This window comes from Tympanuchus pallidicinctus, unplaced genomic scaffold (assembly GCF_026119805.1).
Source record: "Tympanuchus pallidicinctus isolate F22 unplaced genomic scaffold, pur_lepc_1.0 scaffold2, whole genome shotgun sequence".
NCBI classification, from domain to species: Eukaryota; Metazoa; Chordata; class Aves; order Galliformes; family Phasianidae; genus Tympanuchus; species Tympanuchus pallidicinctus.
The window spans coordinates 13,820,289-13,844,856 of NW_026294721.1; the positions used below are offsets into that span (position 1 = coordinate 13,820,289).

General features: G+C 40.2%; 1 protein-coding gene across 1 annotated transcript in view; it reads left to right on the forward strand.

The window, feature by feature from the left end:
- The first annotated feature begins 377 nt into the window (after window positions 1-377).
- The window catches only part of CC2D2A (coiled-coil and C2 domain containing 2A), a 49,830-nt gene continuing 25,639 nt past the window's right edge, over window positions 378-24,568 (forward strand). Inside the window, exons 1-16 of the mRNA XM_052681460.1 lie at window positions 378-418; window positions 2,066-2,180; window positions 2,535-2,634; window positions 6,742-6,830; window positions 7,341-7,442; window positions 9,183-9,278; window positions 9,967-10,137; window positions 10,309-10,462; window positions 11,746-11,882; window positions 14,724-14,855; window positions 14,967-15,176; window positions 16,664-16,764; window positions 20,177-20,317; window positions 20,709-20,865; window positions 21,580-21,812; window positions 22,690-22,867. Coding sequence (XP_052537420.1) covers window positions 2,100-2,180; window positions 2,535-2,634; window positions 6,742-6,830; window positions 7,341-7,442; window positions 9,183-9,278; window positions 9,967-10,137; window positions 10,309-10,462; window positions 11,746-11,882; window positions 14,724-14,855; window positions 14,967-15,176; window positions 16,664-16,764; window positions 20,177-20,317; window positions 20,709-20,865; window positions 21,580-21,812; window positions 22,690-22,867 — 2,082 coding nt within the window. The 5' untranslated portion in view covers window positions 378-418; window positions 2,066-2,099. The remainder of the gene's footprint in view (window positions 419-2,065; window positions 2,181-2,534; window positions 2,635-6,741; window positions 6,831-7,340; window positions 7,443-9,182; window positions 9,279-9,966; window positions 10,138-10,308; window positions 10,463-11,745; window positions 11,883-14,723; window positions 14,856-14,966; window positions 15,177-16,663; window positions 16,765-20,176; window positions 20,318-20,708; window positions 20,866-21,579; window positions 21,813-22,689; window positions 22,868-24,568) is intronic.

Genomic DNA, 24,568 nt, shown 5'->3' on the forward strand with positions numbered 1-24,568 from the left:
ACTTCTTAACAACCTGGCTCAGCAGAAAAGATCTTTCCAGATTTTTTAGGAATACTATAAATTGCTTTGTACCTATAAAAATTAGGAACCATATGTAAGACAATTCACATTTCTACAAACTATCTGGTAGCACTGACAGATTTCCTCTACTCCAATGCAATGATTAGGATAAGGTGCTGTCAGCAGGAGCTGCAATCACTTCTTCATCTTCCCTGTATTTTACTTATAGCTTTCTCTTTCCCTCTTACTGTAAAAAAAAAATTGTCTACAAAACAAAAGAAGTCTTCCAGAATGGCTTTAGTGGCAGAAGGGGCAGAATCTGAGCCTTTCTCTTTAAAAAGCAGAGCAGCCTGTTGCTAGGGGAGGCTGCTGTGCTTGGCTGCTGGCAGTCCCACAGCTGCTGTATCAGAAAACCCAGGTAGGAGACAATTATTTTCCTTCAGATATCATATCACAGTGTTCTGTGGGTTTTCATGGGTGAGACAGTTTAGGAATCCAAAACCCTCAGAGTGGTGTTCCATGTGTTTCTGATGTAACTCATTTTGTGAAGGGGAGTTAGAGAAACTTCTGTTTGTTTTGGAGTTTTACTGCTTTGGAAACAGCCTCTGCAGAAACAGCTAATGGAGAGCTTTAGTGTACTTGCTTTCAGTTGTTCATTACTTTTTTTTTTTTAGTGCTGCTCTAGTACTTAATTTCAAGAAATGATAAAGAATTGTTAAAGAAAGTGGCCATAAGGCCCTTCTGGTTTGTTGCCAGCATTCTCCATTTTCATCTGCCTTCAGCAGACTGTTTAAATGTGATACATAAAAGTTTGATATGAAAAAGAAGTTTATGAGCTGAGCAACAAAAACGCTGCAGCTTCTTGCAGTGTTACAATTTTTGTGTCACAAAGCTGTTATCTGATTAAATTTGCATGCAGCCAGGAAACTGCAGTTTGCAGGCACATCATGCTTAACACTTGTGCAAGGTGCTGTTATAAATGGTGCTAAGGTGAATGCAAAGGTGCTTAGGGAGTGTCCTGTTTGCCTAACAAAACCACTCTTAGGGCAGGTTCACTTCCCTGTGCAAGCTAAAGGTGCTGTTTAGCAACCTGGAAATCCTTTGGGGAAAGCAGGGAATATGCTTAGGTGGAAGATAACAAAGTCATTTCTCCTCTGCCTGTTCTGCCTTTACACTAGGCATTTCCTAACAGTTAGAGAGTACTGCTTGGGTTGGATGCAGTCTTTGAGGAAAGTATGCATGAGCTTACATATCCAGTACAAAGAATGGATGGTGAAATAGGATAATTTGTGCAGGCACTCTTGCTAAAGGAGGTGCAGCAGGGTATGGAAAAACTTCCTGTGTTTTACTCCTGTGAGTTATTTCTCAAGATTTTTAAAATACAGACTAAATTTTGCTGTTGGGTGGTAGATCTATATTGTTGGTGCAAGCTTTCTGTGGGGGGGGAGGGAACAAACAGCTGAGGTGAAGCAATAGTAGCATTCAGTGAAGGCATGCTGTGGTAGTACAAGGGCAAATAGTTTCAAACTGAAAGATGGAGATGTAGAGTGGATGTAAAGAAACGTTTTCTTACAGTATGGGTAGTGAGGCACTATAACAGCTCATCTAGAGATGTCCTGGAGACACTCAAGGTCAGGCTGGATGGGGTTCTAAGCATCTGATCCAGCCGTAGGTGTCCCTGTTCAGTGCAGGATACTTGGACTAGACAGACTTTCAAGGTCCCTTCCAGCCCAAATGCTTGTATGATATTTCACTGAGTGACAGGCACTCATTTGTATACACAAGAAAATAATTAATAACTCAGTAGTGTCCGTTAGGCTCATGTAACCCACAGATCCATACAATCAGTACTACTGTACCTAATGCAGGTTTGCAGTTACCCTTTAATCCTGTGCAAACATGCCACCATTAGCTACCATAATGCTGTGAATTGCATCAATATAAAATAGAATTAGTTAGAAGTATGTAAAGTTGGTTACTTTATCTTTCAGTCGCTAGTTGAACATATTTAGTCTCAAGTAAAAAAAACAGTTGTCCTGCTTTCTGATCTGGAAAACTACTTTAGGAGCAACCGTGCTTGAACTGAGAACTCCATCGGTATGGCAGGAGGAACAAATCCCTCCGTGGACACAGGCAACTGGTGCGAGGAGATGAGCAACGAAGGAAGATGCCTTAGGGATGTAAGTAGACAAATGCATGGCTGTGTTTTCTAACTTCACTGAGTTCCACTGTTTGGCCTACTAAAGGCACAGGGAAGCTCCTTAACAGGGTTCTCGTAGACTAGCGACAACACCCGTGACGGGACGCAGCGCACACGGCGCCCTAATCCTCCCCGCTCCTCAGCGGGCGAGAGGGAGAGTACTGCGCCCGCTGCGCACGCGTACACGGCGTTGAGCGCGACCCGCGCATGCGCGCTCGCGCTTTTTCCCCTCCCCTTTGGGGTCGGGGGTCGTACCGCCGGCGGCCGTGCCTCGTCCCGTTCTCCTACTGCCCCTCACCCATGCGTTCTCCCCTTCGTTTCTGTCCCGCTCCAGCTGCCGGGACCTCCCGGGTCCGCCGAGCCGCGGGCAAAGCGAGAGAACACCGCCGACATGGCAGCAGAGCCGGCGGCCGCTGCCCCTCCGGCGCTGCGCAGTGAGTGACTCCGCCGGCCGCGGGCGGGGCGGGGCGGGGCGGTCGGGGCTGCGCTGCTGGCGTTGCTACGTGGGGGAACGTGTGCGCGGGCCTTCCCGACTTGAGCGATTGTACAGTTTTCAAACACGCTCTTTTAAAAGAGTTTTGTCGTGAGCTTCCGTGTTCCGTGATCCTTCCAAGGATTTGCGTGTTTGAGTGTAAAGCTCGTGTTTTGTGGCTGAAGCCCGGTGATGCCCGCGGTCGCTGACGGGCTGCTCGCCTCCGTTCTGCCGGGATAAAGGGCGTGCGGGAGGGACGCGGGCGAGGCCGTGGGAAGCGAACGTCCCGCTGCCGAGTGGACGGAGCCTTGTGGGACCTCCCAGTAACGGCGGACATCTGTAGCGGAATCTCTGTGATATCCCTGCTGAACAAATACCTCGGGGAACGTTAGCGTTGTGAATCCAACTGCGGAGCTTTACGGGCTCACGTAAATAGGCTCTATAAAAGAGCTAATTAAAGAGTCAATAAACCCCACGCCCATTTCAGGTTTTCATCATCAGTGCCAAAGTGAAACGTGTTGTCCTTGAGCTTATGTTACCGGTATGGTATTCGTTGTGGGCACCTGTGGTGTAGGAATGTGTGCTTCTCTTTGAAGATCTTTATGCCTGCTTGTTCCAGGAAGGGATGTGCTGCAGGCCAACAGCTGTTAGGATCGATCCTGGGAGGAAATCAAGAGACACCCTCTAGTGATGGTGGTTTTATTTTACAGAAACACCTTTTTCCAAGAATAAACAGCACAGCAGTGCACTGAAAGGAGAATTGGCCATTAGTTCCCTTCTGAAAAGTGTTCTGTTTCCTCAGATTTTACTCAATAAAATTTCACTGTTATTTCTTCTGAAATCCCTCTTTTCTGGAGTTCTGTTAGCTTTGCTGTGATAGAGTGAGAGCTTGTGGTGATCTGAATTAAAGTGGTTCACTTAATAGCAGTACAGTTCATCAGTCTGTTTTGTTTGTTTTCCAAAGACACTCATCTTAAAGAAAGAATAGCTCTCCACTTTTTGTATTGCTTCCTTGTTTGTAGTGCTGCTGTGGTGTTAAAATACACACACACAAACTTTTCTATGAAAAAGGAACTGTACTTTAATGCAAGTGGATGATGGTAAACAGCTGCAGAACTTTGAGTTTGTGATGTCCCTCGAGGGTTTGCTTTCTTCTATGCTCGAGTTATATGTTCACATTCTCATTCTGGTCCCAGTATGGCAGACTTTCCCTAAAATATATAACGTATCTATTTCTTCTTTTCATAGTCACAGCAGATGTTTGTTCCTGTTGGTCTTCAGCAGTTCAGTCAGTCTTTACTCTTGATTTTTCTGATGCAACCAATGATAGAGCTTTACTTTTTTCATTTAGTGTCACCGTACAATTAATGAATGTACAGATGTTATAGTTATGAGATGTACCAGAGAGCTTGGCTACGCAGTTATTACACCAAAGCAGAAAAAATAGGACGCTTACTTATATCCTGAGCTCACTTATGAAACTCCAGCGGAGCAGATCTCCAGAAGAGATCTTTCTCCACTGGTAGCCAGCTCTTAAATGGGTGTAGGAGAGGTGCAGCCAGGCTCCACCCCTTCTGGCAGCACAGGAGAATTGCCTTCAGCTGTGCTCCCAGGGCTGACTCAGTGCTCGCCTCCGGTGATCAATCAGAGGTTCAGGCCGTGATTCAGCAGTTCCCATACAGTCATGTTGTGCCATTTTAGATGCCTGTGTACCTTTCTTAAATTGAAAAATGTGGCAATATATCAGTCCAGCAGTCAGAAATCACAATTCCAAATTTTGTCTTTGTATCTAGGTCATATCTGTATGGAGTGAAATACAGATCCATCGTAGCATAATGGTGCTTCCAGTGTAAAACACAGTGTGAACTGCTTTGATGCAGTCCTGAAAAAGTGATCTTGCAACATAATGTCTGTTTTCTCCTGCTTCATAAGTGTATCTTAAAGCTAACAACAAATTGGCTGTAGAGCCCATTCACACAAGCAGGATAACATTCCATGCACAGAGAAATAAAGTAAACGTTTGTGTGATCTTTCTTCCAAGGAATTGCAGAGTCTTGCAGTAATTGATGCATTGATTTAGTTTTGCCACAACTATTAAAGGCTTAAAGTGTTTTTCATTTCATACAAAAAGCATCATTCCCCTGTTATCACAAGGTATTGATTCATTCATGAAGAAAGTTTTCTACATGTGGAACATCAGTTCTGCAGATGCTGTATGTGATAGCTGAGTATTTCTGTGCTGTTTTTGAATGTTTACGTTGTTCACTTTAACCTGGCTTGTCTGAAAGCATTTACAGGGAATTGTCACGTATTTCAGAAAATTGAAAGCAGATTCTTATCTGTTGTTTGGCATTTTTCATTAATTGGGATGAAATTGAAATGAAACAGTTGCTTCAATGAAGTATATTATGGTTTTACACACTGGATTAGGATCGCTTTAAACACAAAAAATACCATGGAGACTTGCAATGATGGATATTCCACAGCTGATTTTGGAGGCTTTTTATATTGTAATTAAGTCTGTCATTTCCCTCTCTGGATGACACACGGCCTTTCTGTGTGCAGGAACTTTCTGTAGGCTTCAATTTCATAGAATCATAGAATGGCCTGTGTTGGAAAGGACCACAGTGATCATCTAGTTTCAATCCTCCTGCTATGTGCAACCACTAGACCAGGCTGCTCAGGGCCACATCCAGCCTGGCCTTGAATGCCTCAAGGTAGTAAAACAAACAGAAAGCAGAACAGAGTTCTGTGAAAGGATTTTTTTTCCTTATTTCCAGAAATTAAGAGTGAAGTCCATCCGTAAATGAGACTTCTGATACGCTTTGCCTGCACATCTTGTACACAGAATCGTCATTTCAGCAGATTCTGAGAATACCTAAACAGTATGGACTTTGAATTTAACAGCTGTTACTTGCTCATCTTTTTAAACGTAGTTTTCTAGTGACTTCCAGGTCCCCCTCTGTATCCACCTCTTTGTGACAAAGTATTTCCCAATGGCAGACATTTTCTACAGTGCATACTCAGAACCTGTTTGTTTTTTTTTCCTAAACCATCCCAGGGCTGGATAAAATGCCTGCTGAAGAACAGTTGGCTTGACAACTTCATCTTGGCTCATATAGGCCTGCTGTTGTTTCTTACTGTCTTCTAAATATCTGCAAACAAGCTGGTTCAAACTGGCAGATGAGGAGAAAACTATACAACTAGAATCTGTTTCATTAATGAAGAAATTAATGAATTCTTTCAATAAGAGAAGCCTTGAACTGATCACTTTTCAAGCTGTTAGTTTTCTAAGCAATTTTCTGCTAAAATATCCTGGAGGGTTTTGTGAAGAGGATAAATGTGAGCCTCTTAATGTGGCAGTGCAGCCCAATGGAAGGGAAATGGGTGCTGCCTCCAAGTAACATGTAGAGCACAAACATAGTTCTGCTCAATACAGAAAGCTGGCAGAACTTCAGCCATTTGGTTGCACATGCAATCTCATTTATAGTGTACACTTAATCATTTTGTATGAGAGGGTGGGTTGTAGGCGTCCTCTCCTTTGTGTTTCTGTCCCCAAGACCATAGCTTTTTTATAAACACCAGGATAATTATTTATCTTTTCTATTTAGAAATTGAGGTACACAGTAGGGTATGAGGTTGCTCTACAGGAGTGGCTTGAATCTGCCACAGGAGATCATTATCTGTCTGGTGTAGAAGATGAGGGGAGGGAATCCCATCTACCCTCAAATGAAAGTGAGGTCTTGATAAGTTTGATTGGAGATGAGTTCTTATTCACTTTATATTTTGGAAAGAAAAGTCTGGACTTTCTGGGAACGCTAATTTAAAGGCTACAACAAATAGGAATTCTGTAAGAGCACATTGTAAAAGCTAGATTTGTTGCAACTAAGGCATTTAAATTAATAGTCTGTAAGGTCTGAATTGCAAAAACAAACACAATTCTACTTCCTCATGCTTTTTGTTGGAACATGGGAGTCTGTGGGCTATAAATAAGCTTATCTTACATAATTTAAAATGTCTTTTACAAAACAACCCATTTGATGGTGTCACTGTGTGTTTTCTCTTTCAGGCTTGCCCCCTGTGCCTTCTACATCAAGAATGGGATTTTCAGAACTTTCCATCAGGGAGCGTATGAGAGAGAAACTAAAAGCAGCCAGGGTATGTGACCTTCAAGTTCTTTGGTTGGCTTTCTTCTTTGAAGTACCAACAGCTTCAGTTTGCTTTCCTAGTGTTACATGTGGCTGATTGGATCTGCTTTTGTATTTCTAAGGCTGAATTAATATTTGATTGATTCTTTGGTGCAGTTATTTTTCCAGTGACTTTCTCATGCTGTGGTGGTGTGTTGTTTTTTTTTCTGAGGTTTATATTTCAGTTGTGTTATTCTTTGTAATAATTAAAATTATGAAATTGTTACAAGATTCTTGTATATTTGCATCAAAAACGTTGTTAACGCTCTTTTGAAATGAGTCGATTTGCTTGCAAGTTTACTCTGTGGGTTAATAAGGAGTATTAACATCTAGGTCTAAAAAGCACTTAAGCTGATTATTATAAATAAAAGATTCAGTCCCTAATGCAAGCATGCATGAGATGTTGAGTTCCTGGGAATTACTGTAGCTTTGGTGTTATTACATTTTATATTGCCACTGAGCTTTTTTTTCGTTTGCTTAGTCAAAAGCAGAAGCTTCTTTATCTCAAGAAGACCCGGGTCCACGGCCAAGGCATTTAAAAAGCATCAGAGAAAGGAAAGCAGAACTCAGATTGGATGAAGGGGTAAGGGCTCAACTACAGAAGATCAGTTTCATCCATTTTGTTGTGACTGAAATTATATCTTTCGCTTTTGTTAAAAGGAACCTCCCCAATTACTGCTTTTAATGTACATGTTTAACCATAATTGTTTTTCTTTAATTACAGTGTAGGTATCCTGTTAAACTTGTCATTTACAGGCTCATTACTTGTGTTGTTTAAGATACCTTGAAGTATTTAAGTTACTGTTAGAGAAAGGGGCGCTCTATGATAGCTTCACATGAATTTACATAGTGGAGTTGCTAAATGTTGTAACCACTACAGGTTAGCCTTGTCATTGCACTGTATTTACATTTCCTTGTCACTATTTTCTGTATATATATATTTTTAGTGTGAGCATATTCTTTGTTAGAAAAGTAATTCTGTATTAACCAACTAACAAAGTTTATACCTGTAAAACTGGCACGGATATTCTTTGTTAGTTTTGGAGCAGCTGTCATTAAACATAGAATAACATTAATGTGTATAAAGTAACAAAACTTATTTTATGTTTTTTATTAGAACCTATAAAAAGAGAGCAATAAAAGCAGAAAATTTAGTGGGATGTGTTTGTGAAACTAATGCATCAGACTGGTTTGATGGCACTGGCTGCAATTTTTAGTGAGCTCTCAAAGTGTTCATCAGAAATTTTTGTTGAAATTTTACTCTTCTTGTGCTTCATCCTTGACAGTAATTGTCCACAAGTGTAAATGCTGCCAAAAAGCAGTGGTGTGAGTGAGGTGTAACTGTGAAGTGAGGGATATTTCTCTCTGAGAAGAGAGGTCTTGTAAAAGTCTACTAAAGAAACGTGATCAAATTTTAGATTGCAACTCCATGCATTCCATATGAACATTCACAAGTAATGTATTTGTGCTGACTGAAAATGCAAATAAACCGAAATAATGGGTGATAGGTTTTTTTTTTTTTTTTTTTGCAGTCTTGAAACCTATTCACAAATTCCTTTATCAAAACAGAAAGCATGGCTGCATATTTTTTGCTGTTCATAGGACTGTGTTTAGCAAGTGTAACAAAATCCATCAGCTGAGTTAGCACTGCACTGAACCTTCCCTTTGTCCTGGTTTCAACCCACACGGGGTTCCTAGTGCACCAGTGTTCCCTTGGTGCTGAGTGATGATTGTGCCTGGCCACTCAGCAGCGCAGAACTGCTGCCATGATGGCACTTGGAGCAGGGAAAGGACAGGCTGTGTTGTGAGCTGTGCTGGGCCACACACAGGCTGTGAGGTGGGCATGCCTGGATTGCAGCTTCAGAAAGGAGGGAGAGGACAACTGTGCTATTTCCTTTCTTGAGAAGGCAGGAGAATGTCATCCACAGGGTTTCAGAGTAGCCTACAATAATTGTTTGAGAGGGGGGAAAAAAAAGTTTGTATTCAGGCACCCAAGCAATAGAGAGTGCTTTTTTTTTTTTTTTTTTTTTCAGATGGCAAATACATTATTCCTTATTTCAACAGAGACAGTTGATGTAGCTGGCCTTGGGCTCATTGGTTCTCCCTGTAGGCAGTGTTGTTGGGCAACCAGCAGCACTACCTCAGCTTCCAGGCTTGAGCTCTCTGTCAGCCTCTCCTTTCTCCAGCCCCTGGGATGGGCAGATTTCTCGTTTCTCCCCTCAGGGGGTAACATCTAATCAAATCAGTATTCAGCTGTAGTTTGTTGGTTGCTTGCTTTTTTGATGAACCGTTGTGTTAAAATTTATGTATTTTTTTGGTTCAGTCTGGTGATAAACTTGAAGAGATGAGGGATGAATCTCTCTTGTCATCAAAAATAAAGTTTTCTGATTCCGTGAAAAAACTCAAGCAGAAGTCAGAGGTAAGTACCAATTCTTTCATTTCAATAACTGACATTAATTTTATTTAAGCATCAGGCTTTCTGATTCTGTTTGAGTAAGCAAGCAGAATTTGGTCTTGAGCAATGAAAAGGAGTTTGTGTAATTTAAAAATTCTCCAACAGCGTATGCCTAGAATTGGAGTATGAGATGGAAACCAAACATAAGAATGACATGGGGTTATTTAATTTTATAAATGAAGTATATCCATCTGTACACAATTTGTGGAGCTTGGAGGAAAATGTTCCTTTTAAAATCCTATGAACTGAAACCAACTCTTAGTTAAAGGAACACAAATGTTTATAGTAAAAAATGCTCATGTTCATTCTTCTATGGGAGCTTTCATCGTAACACTCACAGGTGTCTCAGTCTTGCACAGGCAAAATACAATTATAAATTTATCTTTAAGTGATTCGTCTGCATTTTTATTATCCACCATTATATAATGATATCTGCATTGTAGCCAGAATTTAAAACGTTGTTCTTCTCATTGATATCTAAAAATATTTAAATCATTTAGAGCACTTGTGTGGGGTCTGTTCCAGAGCAAATAGCTATCCAGTAACAAGTGTTTATACTTGCCGTTACTGCTAATATTAATGGAAAGATAGTTCTGCTTGCTTTAAGTTTCTTTAAAAACATTTTTATGTGACCTTTTTTTTCTTTTCACAGGCCCAGAATGATTATCCTTCTGCTGAAGAAGCATATAATTTCTTTACCTTCAATTTTGATCCTGAACCAGAGGGTATAAAGGCGGGAGCACGGAAAAGGAGTGAATTAAATGAAGAAGAGGCAGAAGAATATGTAGAAACCCATGAGGAAGAACAAGAGGAGGATGAAACGGTGTGAGCTATAGAATAAATGTTCATAATTTTAATCAGACTTGAATTAATTTTAATTATCTGATACAAAATGGCAGCTTTTGTTTCCTTAAAAGTTCTGAAAGTGTACTTTGTAAAATTCTCTACTTTAAGAAATAGGTGAGCTAATGGTGATGTTTGCACCTGAATATAGGATGAAGATGCACGCCTAGTTAAAGATGCTGATCTGTTCATGATGGGACAGGCAGATGAAGATTTTCTAGTAATGAAGCCTGCTGAGTGTGAAAGATACTCTGAACAACTGCAAAAAGAGAAAGAATTTCTGTTCGTTCCCAGCATGCAGACAGGTATGAAGCTGGTGCATTCAGTTTTCCTCCTGGACTTTGCGTAGCATTGCACTCTTTGATCTACTGAAAAATTGTGTATCTGACTGGCAGCAGGGAGAGACTTAAGGGCTGTGTTTGACACTGATCATCCAGTAAGTCTGTGTCTGAAAAGATCTGACCAAATGTGCTAACAGTGATATGCAAACCTTCACAAATCGCCATCATGTGCTGTGCTGGCACTTTGGTTGCTCTGGAGTATAATGTAGTGCCTTCTGTGGTAAATGGAAGGTGGCTGGCCCCTTTTTCACTGGGCTTTAGCTGTTATTTAGCATATACAGCAGGTTACAGTGTAGGATACTAAAAGTGATTCATGTGCTGCATAATATGTGGTATTTACTTGAACACATCAGTAATTTCTTTCCATATGACAAGCTTGCCAAGAGTCGTTTAATGATTCTGTGATTCTGTGTATGTAACATTAGGATTTCTGTGATGTAAGGGTATTACTTGCTATTTAATGTTTGAAGTGAAAGAAACAGAAATGACTTTTGTAATGATAGGTAACTAAAATGATACCAGGACAGCTTGGGACGAAGTACCAAAATTTTGACATTTGGTTCCTCTCCTTTTTCATGTCTTGCATCTGAGTTCTGACTGCTTCCAGTGTGTTCTGCTGTGTTTTGCTGTAGAGGATTGCTGTACCTACTGTTCTATTGGTATAATTACTCACTTGGATGCAGGCAGAGACTGCTCTTTAAAAAAGTACTAAGCCCACACATACACACCAGTGAAGTTATGCTGCAAATGGTGTTTAAAGAATCTTGCCTGCCATTACTAGTTATCATGAGTTTTTATGCATGTTCTGGGTTTTGTACAAGAGTAGCCTGAACCAAACTAGCAATAGTAGTTAAAGCTTTGCTTTATCTGAGATTGGCTTCAAAATGTTTGTGTAATCAATTGTTACTGCTGGAAAGGTTTAACAGGGTTAGAAAAGAATCTGTTAAAATGAAACTCCACTGATTGATTGAAAGAATATTTAAAGCAAATGTTTAATGATCTGTTTGGAGGATCTGTGATACTTCTGTGATAGAATTAACCTGTGGATCTGTCCTGATAAAGAAAATGACCTATTTCTGTTATATACTTTTTAAAATTTTACTTAGGAATGAATATACTGCTGGCAGCACGCTCAATATGGAATACCATTTATTTAAAGAATGCACAGCATAGGCTGTTACAGAATAAGCAAACTAGAATGGCAGTTTTAAGATCTTTCACATGATTTATGTATAATTTCTTGTTAGTGCCTACTTCTCAGAAGATGCCTGAAAACATGCAGCCTAGGTACCTTGAGGATGAGGGTCTTTATGCAGAAGAAAGGCCCTTTGTATCACCATCTAATCAAAATATTTTGGAAAACAGAATTCTGAGACAGGAGCAAGTAAGTCATCATTGTATTCTTAGCTGTCTTCAGACTTCTTCGTTATCAGTATTTGATTTTGCTACTCTATGGGCCATCATGGTAATCATGGTAATTTGGGGCTTTCATCTTCAAAATGTATGGCTATATTGGACTTCAAGAAATGGGGATTTTTGTTGGAGTGTATTTTAGTGTTTCCCAATGTATAGGGTGTCAGATTGGGTCTTAAAAAACTGATGTCATCTTGGTTTCACTCAGAGCTTGTTGAGGAACAGATCACTTTGCTTGTATGTGCCACAGTTTATTTTCCTCTAAAATGGGAGTAAATATAATTTGATGTTTTAATAAGAAGGGAGCTAGTGATGTGTATAAAGACAAAATCAGGACTGGGCACTGTAGTGATGTAGTGTGATCATAACAAAAGCAGTGTGGAATATCATCTGTGTTCAGTAAAGGTAACATGGGTGATGTACCTGTAGAAATTTATTGATCAGACTGTAAGTGTAATTAGATGTTATGTAAATTATCTGGTTGTGTTTAAGATTTATAGAGTAGCTGATAGGATAGCCTGAGAAGGTGCTTTGGTAGATTTTATGCTGTACTAAGTGGTGTGTAGGTTAGTATGCATTCAAACTAGAGCATAGCAGTTCCTCTCTATATTTTCTTATAGTTCATAGAATTATGAAGTTGGAAGGCACCCAGAAGGTTCACTGAGTCACTTCTTCAATTGTCAGAAGTGATCATGGCACCAAGCCTTCATGAAGTTTCTCTGACTTTCTCCTGTGCTAGGAAAGGCTCTTTCATGAAGCAGTTCAGGTCTAGAATTGATGACTGTTTTCAACCACTTTTTTTTCTGGATTGCTTTACTGTGTGATTACATCAGTGTATTTGGCTCTAGCTAGAGTCAACTTAAAACAGGTGTGCATAAGAGGGCCTAGCATCTTTCAGCAACTGCACTGGTTTAAACTTTACTTGGATTCTGTTCATGAGAGCAAAGAGATGAATTAGGTCAGTGGTTCATCTGTGAAGCATGGATAGCAATCATCACCTCATCTGTTTTATAGATGCTGCTCCTTAATTAATTTGGGTTTCAGGTTCTAGACTAGAGAAGTTGAGAGATGTTTGGAGAGAGGATCGCTCTGAGCTGTTGTTTAGTTTTATGATTCTTTGCCTTATAATTTTTATATTCCAATTTAAAGCTGTGGGTGGCAGTCGAAACAACAATTCTTTGAATTCTAGCCATTTAAGAAAATACAATGTTTAAATATGAAGGCCAGTTTAAATATCAGGCCAGTCAGCCTCACCTCTGTCCCTGGAAAGGTGATGGAACAGCTTGTACTGGATGTCATCTCCAGACAACTGGAAGAAGAGGAGGTTATCAGGAGTAGTCAGCATGGGTTCACAAGGGGGAGGTCGTGCTTGACCAACCTGGTAGCCTTCTATGATGTTGTCTCTGGCTGGGTGGATGGGGGGAGAGCAGTGGATGTAGTCTACCTTGATTTCAGCAAGGCATTTGATACTGTCCCCCATGACATCCTTATAACAAAGCTGAGGAAGTGTGGGATAGATGAGTGGACAGTGAGGTGGGTTGAGAACTGGCTGACTGGCAGAGCACAGAGGGTTGTTGGTGGTGGTGCAGAGTCCGGTTGGAGGCCTGTAATTAGAGGTGCTCCTCAGGGGTCTGTGCTGGGTCCGGTCTTGTTCAACATCTTCATCAATGACCTTGATGAGGGGATAATGGCCACCCTCAGCAAGTTTGCTGATGATACGAAGTTGGGAGGATTGGCTGACACGCCTGAAGGCTGTGCTGCCATTCAGCGAGACCTGGACAGGCTGGAGAGCTGGGCAGAAAAAAAAAACAGATGAGGTTTAACAAAAGCAAATGTAGAGTCTTGCATCCGGGGAGGAATAATTCCATGCACCAGTACAGGTTGGGGGATGACCTGCTGGAGGGGAGCCCTGCGGAAAGGGACCTGGGTGTCCTGGTGGATGACAGGTTGGCCATGAGCCAGCAGTGTGCCCTTGTGGCCAAGAGGGCCAATGGCATCCTGGGGTGCATTAAAAAGAGCATGTCCAGCAGGTCGAAGGAGGTGATCCTCCCCCTCTACTCTGCCCTGTAAGGCCTCATCTGGAGTACTGTGTCCAGTTCTGGGCTCCCCAGTACAAAAAAGACAAGGATCTCTTGGAAAGAGTCCAGCGGAGGGCCACGAAGATGGTGAAGGGCCTGGAGCATCTCTCCTATGAGGGAAGGCTGAGTGAACTTGGTCTGTTCAGCGTTGAGAAAAGAAGACTGAGAGGGGACCTGATCCAGGTCTAAGGTGTGGGGGGCAGAATGGCGAGGCCAGACTGTTTTCAGTGATGAGTGGAGACAGGACAAGGGGAAACGGCCGGAAACTGCAGCATAGGAAGTTCTGCACAAATGTGCGCAAGAACTTCTTTACAGTGAGGTGACGGAGCACTGGAACAGGCTGCCCAGGGAGGTGGTGGAGTCTCCTTCTCTGGAGATGTTCAAGACCTGCCTGGATGCCGACCTGTGCGACCTGCTGTAGGGAACCTGCTTTGGCAGGGGGGTTGGACTCCATGATCTCTGGAGGTCCCTTCCAACCCCTACACTTCTGTGATTCTGTGAAGTGTTGTTGATTTTTTTTTTTTTTTTTTTTTTTTTTTCTTTTCTGAGTCAGTTAACGTTCAACATTGAAAGAAAAAAGTAAATATATTTGAGCAAGCTCTTGGTTCTGTGACTCTGTGGTTCTAAAGCTTGTCTTTAGTCAGAAATAGTTCATAGTCACCTTTTCTTTCATAGTTGTTTTTTACAAGTCATTTAGATATGGAAGAAACAATATATTTTATCTTTGTTTGCAGGGGAAAGAGTGGTTTGGTGATGATGGCAGAATCTTAGCATTGCCTAATCCAATTAGACAGTCTTCCACTAGGCCTCCAGTATTCTCATTGGAAGAAGGCATTGTACCAGAACTTGAAACAATCTATAGAAAAGTAGGTATTTTCAATTTATGTTGTTACTGGGAGCCTCAACTATTTTACAGTTTAAGTCTTGGAACTTGTAAATCCATTTATTTATTTATTTATTTATTTATTTCCTTTCAGGCAATAAAAACAACAGCTGCCAATCAATATCTCGTTGGACCTGGAGATTTTCAGGGGCCCTTTCAATTGGATATTGATATTTCTGGACTAATATTCACACATCATCCCTGTTTTAGCCGTGAACATGTGTTAGCAGCTAAACTGGCTCAGTTATATGATCAGTATTTAGCCAGAAAACAGAAGAATCTTACTGAACTTCTCACAGACAAGGTATTTTTGGGAGACCTTGTAGTGGCCTTCTAGTACTTGAAGGGAGTGTATAAACAGGAGGGGGAATGACTGTTTAAGTGGGTGGGTGGTGATAGGACAAGGGGGAATGGTTTTAAACTGAGATGGGGGGAGGTTTAGGTTAGATACTAGGACCTTTTGGTCCTCATTTTGGAATCAGGTATTCTTTGTTTCAAAATCTGTCTTGAAATCTTCTTTTTCTTCAAGTGCCAATGGGATTCATTTGTAGTACGTATGCCAATGTATGTTTTCAGTGATATGCTCACTTGTCTTTATTTGTACCATCTCTCTAGTTTGTTCAGTTTGTTTAAACAGACTGTTCCTTGATTGTAATTTCGTTGCTCCTACTTTGGTTGTATTTGCTTTCGTTTCCAGCAGATCTGCTAGCCATTCTGATTTTACATTCAGTATTATCAACACTCAGAGAAACTACAACAATGTGACAACTATTTATTTCCTATCACACCACTCTTTCTTATATTTATCTCCTGTAGTCAGTCTTCTGTGTTCTTTTGTCTTCACAGCCGTGTATAATTTTTGGACAGCTGCTTTAGGAGAATGCATCTTGTATTTACTCACTTCATGAGGAGATCTCATCACCGTTTATAAATATCAAAAGTGTGGAAGACAAATGGATGGGGCCAGGCTCTTTTTAGTGGTCAGCAGTGACGGGGGTAACAAGCAGTAACTGGAACACAGAAAGTTGCATAGAGATGTGAGGAATAAATTGTTTATTGCAAAGATGACAGAACGTTGGAACAGGTCTCTAGAAAGAGAGTGGAGCCTCCTTCTCTGGAGATACTCAAGATGTGCCTGGACCCCTTCCTGTGTAATCTACTGTAGGAAATGTGCTTTAGCAGGGGGGTTGGACTTGATGATCTGCAGAGGTCCCTTCCAACCCCTGTAATTCTGTTGAGCATATCTTCTAATGGTAATTGAAGGTGGGGCCCCTTGTAATCAAAATATGGTTTCAGAAGTATATTTGGACCCAAGCTGTTGTTCCCAGGCCTGTCTCCAAACTTTCCGGTCTTTCAGTTGTAAAATGCAGTATGTTACACTTAAATTTTTTTGTGCTGTTGCCCAGCTTCTGTAACTCACTCATCATATCCCCTCATTCTTCTTGTTTCTTCACTTCCTGGACTTACCTTTAGTGGTACATTTTCATCCCAGTGAGCTCTTGTAGAAGCTTTTGTTTTGTTGTGGGTGTTTGTTGTATTTTTCTGTGCTCACCTTTTTATTTTTTTTTCTTCTCTTTGCTGAGCTCTCAGAATCTGTCTTGCCCCTTTGTCTAGGTCTGACACAGTGGTACGAGTCTCTAGGGACCCAAATTAGAATTTCACCTTAAAAAATCAGACGTAGCAAAACCATAATTTTCTAATTAAAGAAGCAGGACATTCAGAGGTGTATTGTACTGTATGCCTCATAAATGTCATGCTGTTAATTCTTTTTTTTTTTTTTTTCCATTTAAGCTGCGTGCTTTGAGGAATGCTGTGCAGCGTAGTGCTGACAGTGCTGGTGCTTCTGGTCCTACAGCACAGCAGAGCATACCTGAATACAAAATTGAAATCAGGTAGGTATGGATTTGTTAACTCAGTGCTTTCAGAAACTGTATTCCTTTTCTGTTCAGTGCTGGATCAGAATATAATTTATGCTGAACTTCTACATTCTTGGAAATGGCTGTAGAAGAATTTTGAAGGCATAAGAAATTTTACCAATAAGTTGAGTAAAAAAAACACGAAGAAAATACAGCATGGGTAGAAATCTTATATTCAAAAGTAGTCTAATTTGATTACCTCTTATTGGTCACTTAGAAATTACTGATGTTCTTTGCGCAATTAAAGTTTGGTTAAAATAAGGTCAGCTGATGCATGGAAGCTGACACAGTTCTGCAAGTGACGAGCAGATGTTTGAACAGACAAAAAAGCTTGGGTTTTTTCCATCTCCTTTGTTCTCATTACACAAGGCACTTGGCATCAAAACTGTTCTCTTGATTCACTGTGCATTTTTAGGTGTATTGGTCATCTTTAGTTTTTGTTGCCAGTGGGTTAATATAAAATGGTGGAGTTTTCTTTTACAATATTACAGTTATTGTTCCTGGACAGTAACTGGATAGCAAAAGTATCTTCCAGTTTTTGGCTTGGTAGTGAAAGTTAGTATTTATTTTGGCAGCTAGTGAGCCGTAAGTATAAGCAGCATGATAAAAACTAAATTATTTTTTTTACTAGTACGTAGGTTGCTCTGAAAGTAATGCTTCCTATTTATTTCCTTGGAACCTAAAACATACGAAGAACACAATAGCACTCTGAGAGAGAAAATTCTCTGCTACAAAATGCTATTTTTCAACACAGTCAATTTGTATGGATGAGCTGATCAAGGTGCTCTTCATCTTGTGAAGAGGTGTGACTGCTGTGCATGGCTGTCTAGAATGTGGCTTGTCTTTCATGTTGCTGTCACCACTGCTGAAACATACCTACTGCCACACTGTGCTCACATCCACTGTTTGGTCTCCATAAATGTTCAGCAAGTGTCAGTGAGTGTCAACAGGTTTGTTTGTCCATGGAGGAACTGAGTTCCACGAGCCTTTGCTTCATCTGCACTTCCATGTCAGGGGCCCTTTTGTCAAACTGCCCCTCTGCTGCCATCTGTCACATAGCAACAAAACCGAGTATTGGTGGGAAGGGTCAACTGCTACCACCCCACATCCACCTCTGACATCATGGGCCAGCACAGTAGAATAGGGGGCGTTACTTCTGGAATCTGAAAGTTTATCAAAAGTGTGAAACTGGGCAATAACAATTTAAAAAACAAACAAACAAAAAAACCACCAAGTCCAAAATGTTATAGTGAATCACATAAGTAAAGTTTATAATACAATTTAAATTAAAATCCACATTCTTTTTTGAATCACAATTCTGCTTTGGGTCGTGGAACATTCACCATCTTATACTTACACATCCACACTACTCTTAGTTTGGGAGTTGCTTCTTCATATTCTCATCCTTTATGTATGCTGACTTGCCACGTATTGTTATCTGTGCAGGACATACTGGAGTATATTTATACTATATTGTTCATACTGAAGGACAAAGTTTCCCATTAAAAAAAATTTTTTTAATTAGTATTTCAACATGTCTGATAGGAGCAAAAGGTGTGTAGTTGCCATGCAATACCTTAGAGACAGGAGCTCTCACCAGGGAAAGCAGTTTAGAAATAAGAGGGCTCACTATGAAAGGGTGGCTCTTGTATTCTGGGCACCAACCCTGAGCCTTGTTTGGTTGTTAATTCCAATTAGAGAATTCCTTCTGGATATCTTCAGATTTTCTAGCTCTTGTGTGCTTGCTTTAGCTTAATGTCACAGTATTATGAATCAGGAGAAACTTGACTGAAATCAATGAGATCAGTGTTGTGGAAGTAGTGAGAGATGAGCTTGGCTGGGGTTACTCTTGGGCTTTCATATCTGTAATTCTTCTTGGCAACAGCTCTGTTGGAAGATGTTAAACATGAGGCTCAGGTAGGCTCAGCATTGTTACTGTCCTGCTTTTTCACCTAACTGGCAGCATGTATGTAGGTAAAAACATCTGATCTGCTTTGTCTTAGTTTTAGGATTTCATTTCCCTGAAGATCAGTGTGGTGTACTCTTGAAAAACTGCAGATGTGAAGAGAGTGTAGCACGGAAAATAATCTTTATAATACTTCCTCCACCCACTAATAACGTAATTGCTGTGTTCTCTTCACCGTCTAAACATCAGAGCTGTAGTTTTCCATTGATTTGAGCAAGGAGTGTCATCTAAGTGCAGAAAAGCCTTGCAAATGAGCAATTTCAGCCCTTCTATTTCCATTTGATGAAGAGGAAATCATTATATGCTTCAGATTGAAGGTTTCCTGCTCTTCTGGCTGATGTATTTCAGAAGAGGGGATTCTCTACTGAAAGGTCCTGCTTTCCACGTAGAATAAATTACATAGGCATAATTACTGACCACTGTGTTCCTGCTGTCTTTAAGCGTCTTCTTGTCTTCTGGCTTCATTTTGTAGAACAGAAAAGAAAGGGATTTCAAGCTACGTGGATAAGTAATAACTGCTAGCTAATGAAATTAAGGAGTTGCTCATCTTACTTTCCAAAAAGTCTGTTTATTTCAACTTCTGTTTACTGTTTTTGCTACCTCTGCTTGTGCTTTTAAATAATGTGTTCTGTGTTACTTCTCTGAGCTGTAACTCAGACTCCCTTTCTTCCATGCTCTCCAAGTATTACAAGTGATAATGTTGTAGCTGACATCTTATTTTCTTTCTTTTACCCCACATGACTGGTACTGGGCATGTTTAGCTATCAGAATAGTACTGGAAAAAGTCTGTTGTTGTTCTTGACATCAGACTGTGTTCGTCATTAAAGGTGCTAATGAATATCTGTTCTGCAAACGTTTTGGAGGGTAGAAATGTTGAAATACCAAGTCTGAGGCAAAAGAGCCCTCTTAATTTTTGTTTGTGTGAAGAGTCTTGTAGAGCTACTTGGGTTCCTTCATACGTTACCACATTACTTCATCTTTATGAGTGTTTTTTAGTGGAACTAGAAGCAAGTTAAGTATAAAACATATTTTGTAATGTATGATTCTAATACGCATTACTTCATAGCAGCAGCATTGGTTTCCTGGGCTGTTGTTTACAGGCACTGACTTTAAAATGCTTTTAATGATATACAGCTGTAATAAGCATTTCAGAAGACTTAGAAGCCTCTAGAGAATGAACTGTAATTGAAATCAGCTTGTCCAAAGTTCATGAGACTAGAGCCTAGAGTATTGATAGTGAAGGAAACCAAATCCTGTCATCTTTAAGTTCATCTGGTTTTCATGTGCCTTGGATTTAAACTACTGCAGCCATCAATCACATTGAAAACCACATCAATTGGCTTTTGGTATCTAAGCTTTTCACTGTATTGTTCCACTGAGTTATATAAGTCTGATTTTGTACATATGTTTGTATATTTCTAGGCAAACCAGAAGACTTCGTGATGCTGAACAAGAAAAAGATAGAATGTTGCTTAAAAGTATTGTAAAAGTTTGGAAAGAAGTGAAATCCCTCCGTGAATTTCAGAAGTTCACTAACACACCCATGAAGCTTTGTTTGAGGAAGTATGTTTTGATAACATTCTTTGTATTTCATTTGCCAGCAGTGAGCTTTCAGTGAGATGAGCTGTTTCGGGATGTGAAGGGTGCAGAAGTAAGGATTTGAGTAGTCTGTCACTGATTGGGCTTGCCAGCCTTGGAGTAGGGAGGAATGTAATGACTGTAACAAAGTGAAACTTCTAAGGTCTAACAAGTAAAGAAAAAGTCATTAAATTCATTTTGGATGGTAGCTGTCTGCTGTCAACTCTTGTAGACTGTGCTAGTACTTGTTAACATGCCGTGCTTTTGATTTAATAGAATTAATTCATGGAGAAGTGGACTTATGCTATGTATGTGATAATCTTTTATGCAGTGTTTACATTAATATATACATCATGTTTATGCAACTGCTTTGAAGGGAAGAAGTTGATCACAGATCTGATGAGAAAGCATATGAAGCAGAAATTCAGGCTGAGATAAGTGAATTACAGGAAGAATACATGGAAGAATATGAAAAGAAAATGGAGGAGTATAAAACTGAGCTACAAGAGTGGAAGTCCTGGAAGAAGGCACAGGTTTGTTTAAATCATTGTTGACATCATTGCTTCACAAAAATTAGATTATTACTAAGTATATTCAAAGTTTATCCTTGTAATACAGAGAAAAGTCACAGAATAGGCATGACTAAATTTTCTGATGTATTTGGATATATCCTGTCTATGTTTTATATGCTAGTGAATTGCATGGTGTGGTTGGTTTGGATTGGCTGAACATCCAAGTAATCTGTATCTGCATTGTATTCTGCTCATTTGCTTTTGTGTCTGGTGTAGAGGGAGGGCCTCATTTTGCATTAAGGTGCTGCTAAGCTAAGAACTTACTACTGCACGTGCGTTCACTTTGTCCATCTGTGCCGACAGTGCATCACAAAGAACTGTAGCTGCTATTTGAGTAACCTTTCTTCACTCCCAGGAGAGCACACATGGTAACTTTGAAAGAGTTATCTGCTGCTAACCAAAGCATACAAGAAACAGTTGCTGTGTATGTTAAACGTTAAGCAAGTGTTTTGTTTGAAGCACATCATGTTCTTGAAGCCTATCAGTGGAATGCATTGCTGAATTCCAAATCTGAAGCAGTATTACAGAATAAAAGAAGTCTTCTTTCTGTGCAGTGATCTATAAAATTACACCATTATTTCCTGTTCAGTACATGCTGTGAATCAAGAAAGCGAGAGAAAAAAAGCTATACAGATCAAAGTAGTACAGGTGGAACATTATTATTTTTATATGCAGAAGTCCAAAAAGAAAAAGAAGAGGAAAGACCTTCAAGAAGAAGAATCAATAGAAGATTATGATCTTGGTGAAGAACCTATGAAACCCATCCCACCTAAAATGGTCGATAGCCTGGAAATAGAGCAGCAGGTTAGAGAAAAAGTTAAGAACTTCAGAAGGAAACCTGGAGAGCCTGCTTTAATTCCTGAACTGGTCTTGTCAGGAAGCGTAACTCCAAGTGAGCAATGTCCTCGGTAAGATAAATGTTGTAATGCACTTCTTACAGTGATCACCCACTGTTATTTATTTTATTCTTACCTCTGCAACTTCTAAAATGTGTGCTTGCCGTTCTGTTTAGCTTAATGATTAAAACTTCTGCTTCTGAAGCTGATATAACTTAATTGTTTTTCAACTCAGATGTAAACTTATACATACTGGCTTGGAGAATGTGTAACTACACATTCACTTTGAACCTTCTGATGTTTCTTGAGCACCTTTGTAGGACAGTGGTGTATGTAAAGAAATCGGTTGTGGTTTTGTGGTGGTGCTTCTGGATGAGAGTGTAGGTTGCTTAGGACACTACCACTCTTCCTGGCTACTCCTTCATACCAGGTGCTGCAGCCAACAGAGAAGAGAAAGATGTCGTGTAGTTACCTAAAGATTTCACTGTGGATAAAATAAATACTCTTTTGTATTACTCTCTGCATTTACACAGGCAGTACATCTGACAAATTGAAGTCATTTAAAAGCTGTTTCTTTTCATCATAATTTAGCAAATAGCCTCATCAGGGAGTAGGGCTTGGCTGTTCTGTTCCTAGTGACTGAAACTTTAAGAATCTTAATGCACTGTGATAGCACATCCTGTATCCTGGTGGAAGGAAGCAAGGAGACTGTTTCCTTAAATATCTCCTATTATATGGAGATAGAGGTTGTGGATCTAATATTCTACCTGTTTGTTTTTAAATAAGCTTTAAATAATTAATGAGAACATAAAGTGCTGAATTATAGATCTTAACTCAGTGATGTTTTTAGAAGAACTCCATTTCCCATTGAGGCATCAGATTCTCATTAAAAATAAAAAGTATAGATGTTATTAAAGCTGCTCTCACCACTCGTTTGACACATTTACAGGGCAGAGGTTTTACGACGGGAAGATGTAAACAAACGCTCAGCATTTATCAAAGTCTTTTTCAACTCCAAAGAAGTGTCAAGGACTGTTACTCGACCACTAAGTTCAGATTTCAGAGTTCACTTTGGACAGATTTTCAATTTACAAATATTCAACTGGCCAGAGAGTTTGAAGCTACAGGTGGGTAATGATTTTATAATAGTGTTTTTTGAAAAGATAATATGAAGTGCAGTTCCTTCTGTAATGCTTGTCTTTTGCTCTAAATTATCCATCTTTTGTAGCCTTTCTTTGTTTTTCTAATAGCAGAATTTTCAGCTTTGCTGCCACATTTCTGATACTTGCACTAAGATTTTATTATTATTATTATTATTTATTATTATTATTGTTAAATTTCTTTTAGACTTTTGATCTGGCTGTTGTGACCAACAAAGATTTGTTCTCAAAATAATACATGTAATAAATATCTGTTACTGTGTATGCACATGCCTATAACGTGGCTGTGAGCTGCATTGAGGGAAGCTAGTAATTGGGGCATGATTAAATATTTTAGCAAAGCAGCTGTTTTAGAAAACCTGATCTGCATTGCAGGTAAACTTTCCAAAATATTCTTCTTAGTACACTCTTATCCACATCATAAAAACACCATAACATTTATTGGGAAAGAAAAAAAAAACAACAGCTCAGTATGAGTAACTTCATTATTACTCTCTTGACCAAATGAAGTGCAGTGAAGTCCAAAGAAAAAAAAAATAAAACAACCCAAACAAACAACCATGAAAGCACAACCAAAAAAATTCTACCTCTTATAAGAAGTATGAATTAATGAACTAGTCTGTTGATTGCTTTCTTTTTTTGTCAGGTACCTTCTTACTGGCAGCTTGGAGGAGGGCGTATAGCCCTCACCTGTCAACTTGTGTAACACACAGCACAAGAGGCATGAGAAATACCATCTACTTTGATTTGAAAACATTTAAACAGGGACTAAGAAATTGCTCTTGAGCCCTCCGTGTCTGAAACTGGCCAGGAAAGAGCAAGGCAGCCTGCTGTTCTGCCAGAACTGAACTGTGTGCCTTGCTTGGTCTGTCATGAGACAGAATCCATGATGCCAGAATCCCTTATACCAAGCAGATGCGTGTTGTACAGTGATGCTCTTTAAATCCCATAGTTTGCCATACATCAGCCAGCAGTGTGCGCTTGCAGCCCAGAAAGCCAACTGTGTTCTAGGCTTCATTAAAAAAGGGGTGGCCAGCAGGGAGAGGGAGGTGATTGTGAGGCCCCATCTAGAGTACTGCGTCCAGGCCTGGGGCCCCCAGTACAGGAAGGATGTGGAACTCTTGAAGTGGGTCCAGAGGAGGGCCACTAAGATGATCAGAGGGCTGGAGCACCTCTCCTATGAGGAAAGGTTGAGGGAACTGAGCTTGTTTAGCTTAGAGAAGAGAAGGCTCTGGGGAGACCTGACTGTGGCCTTCCAGTACTTAAAGGCAGCCTGTAAACAGCAGGGGGAACGGCTGTTTTCAAGGGTGGATAGTGATAGGACAAGGGGGAATGGTTTTAAACTGAGACAGGGGAGGTTTAGGTTCTAGATATTAGGTTTAGGTTTTTAGTTATTAGGAGGAAGTTTTTCACACAGAGGGTGGTGATGCACTGGAACAGGTTGCCCAAGGAGGCTGTGGATGCCCCATCCCTGGAGGCATTCAAGGCCAGGCTGGATGTGGCTCTGGACAGCCTGCTCTGGTGGTTGGTGACCCTGCACATAGCAGGGGGCTTGAAACTGGGTGATCAGTGTGGTCCTTTTCAACGCAGACCATTCTGTGATTCCCATACGGGTATGTTAAAAAGGTGAGGGGGATATAGTACTAAGAATTCAGTCTGAGTTAGCTG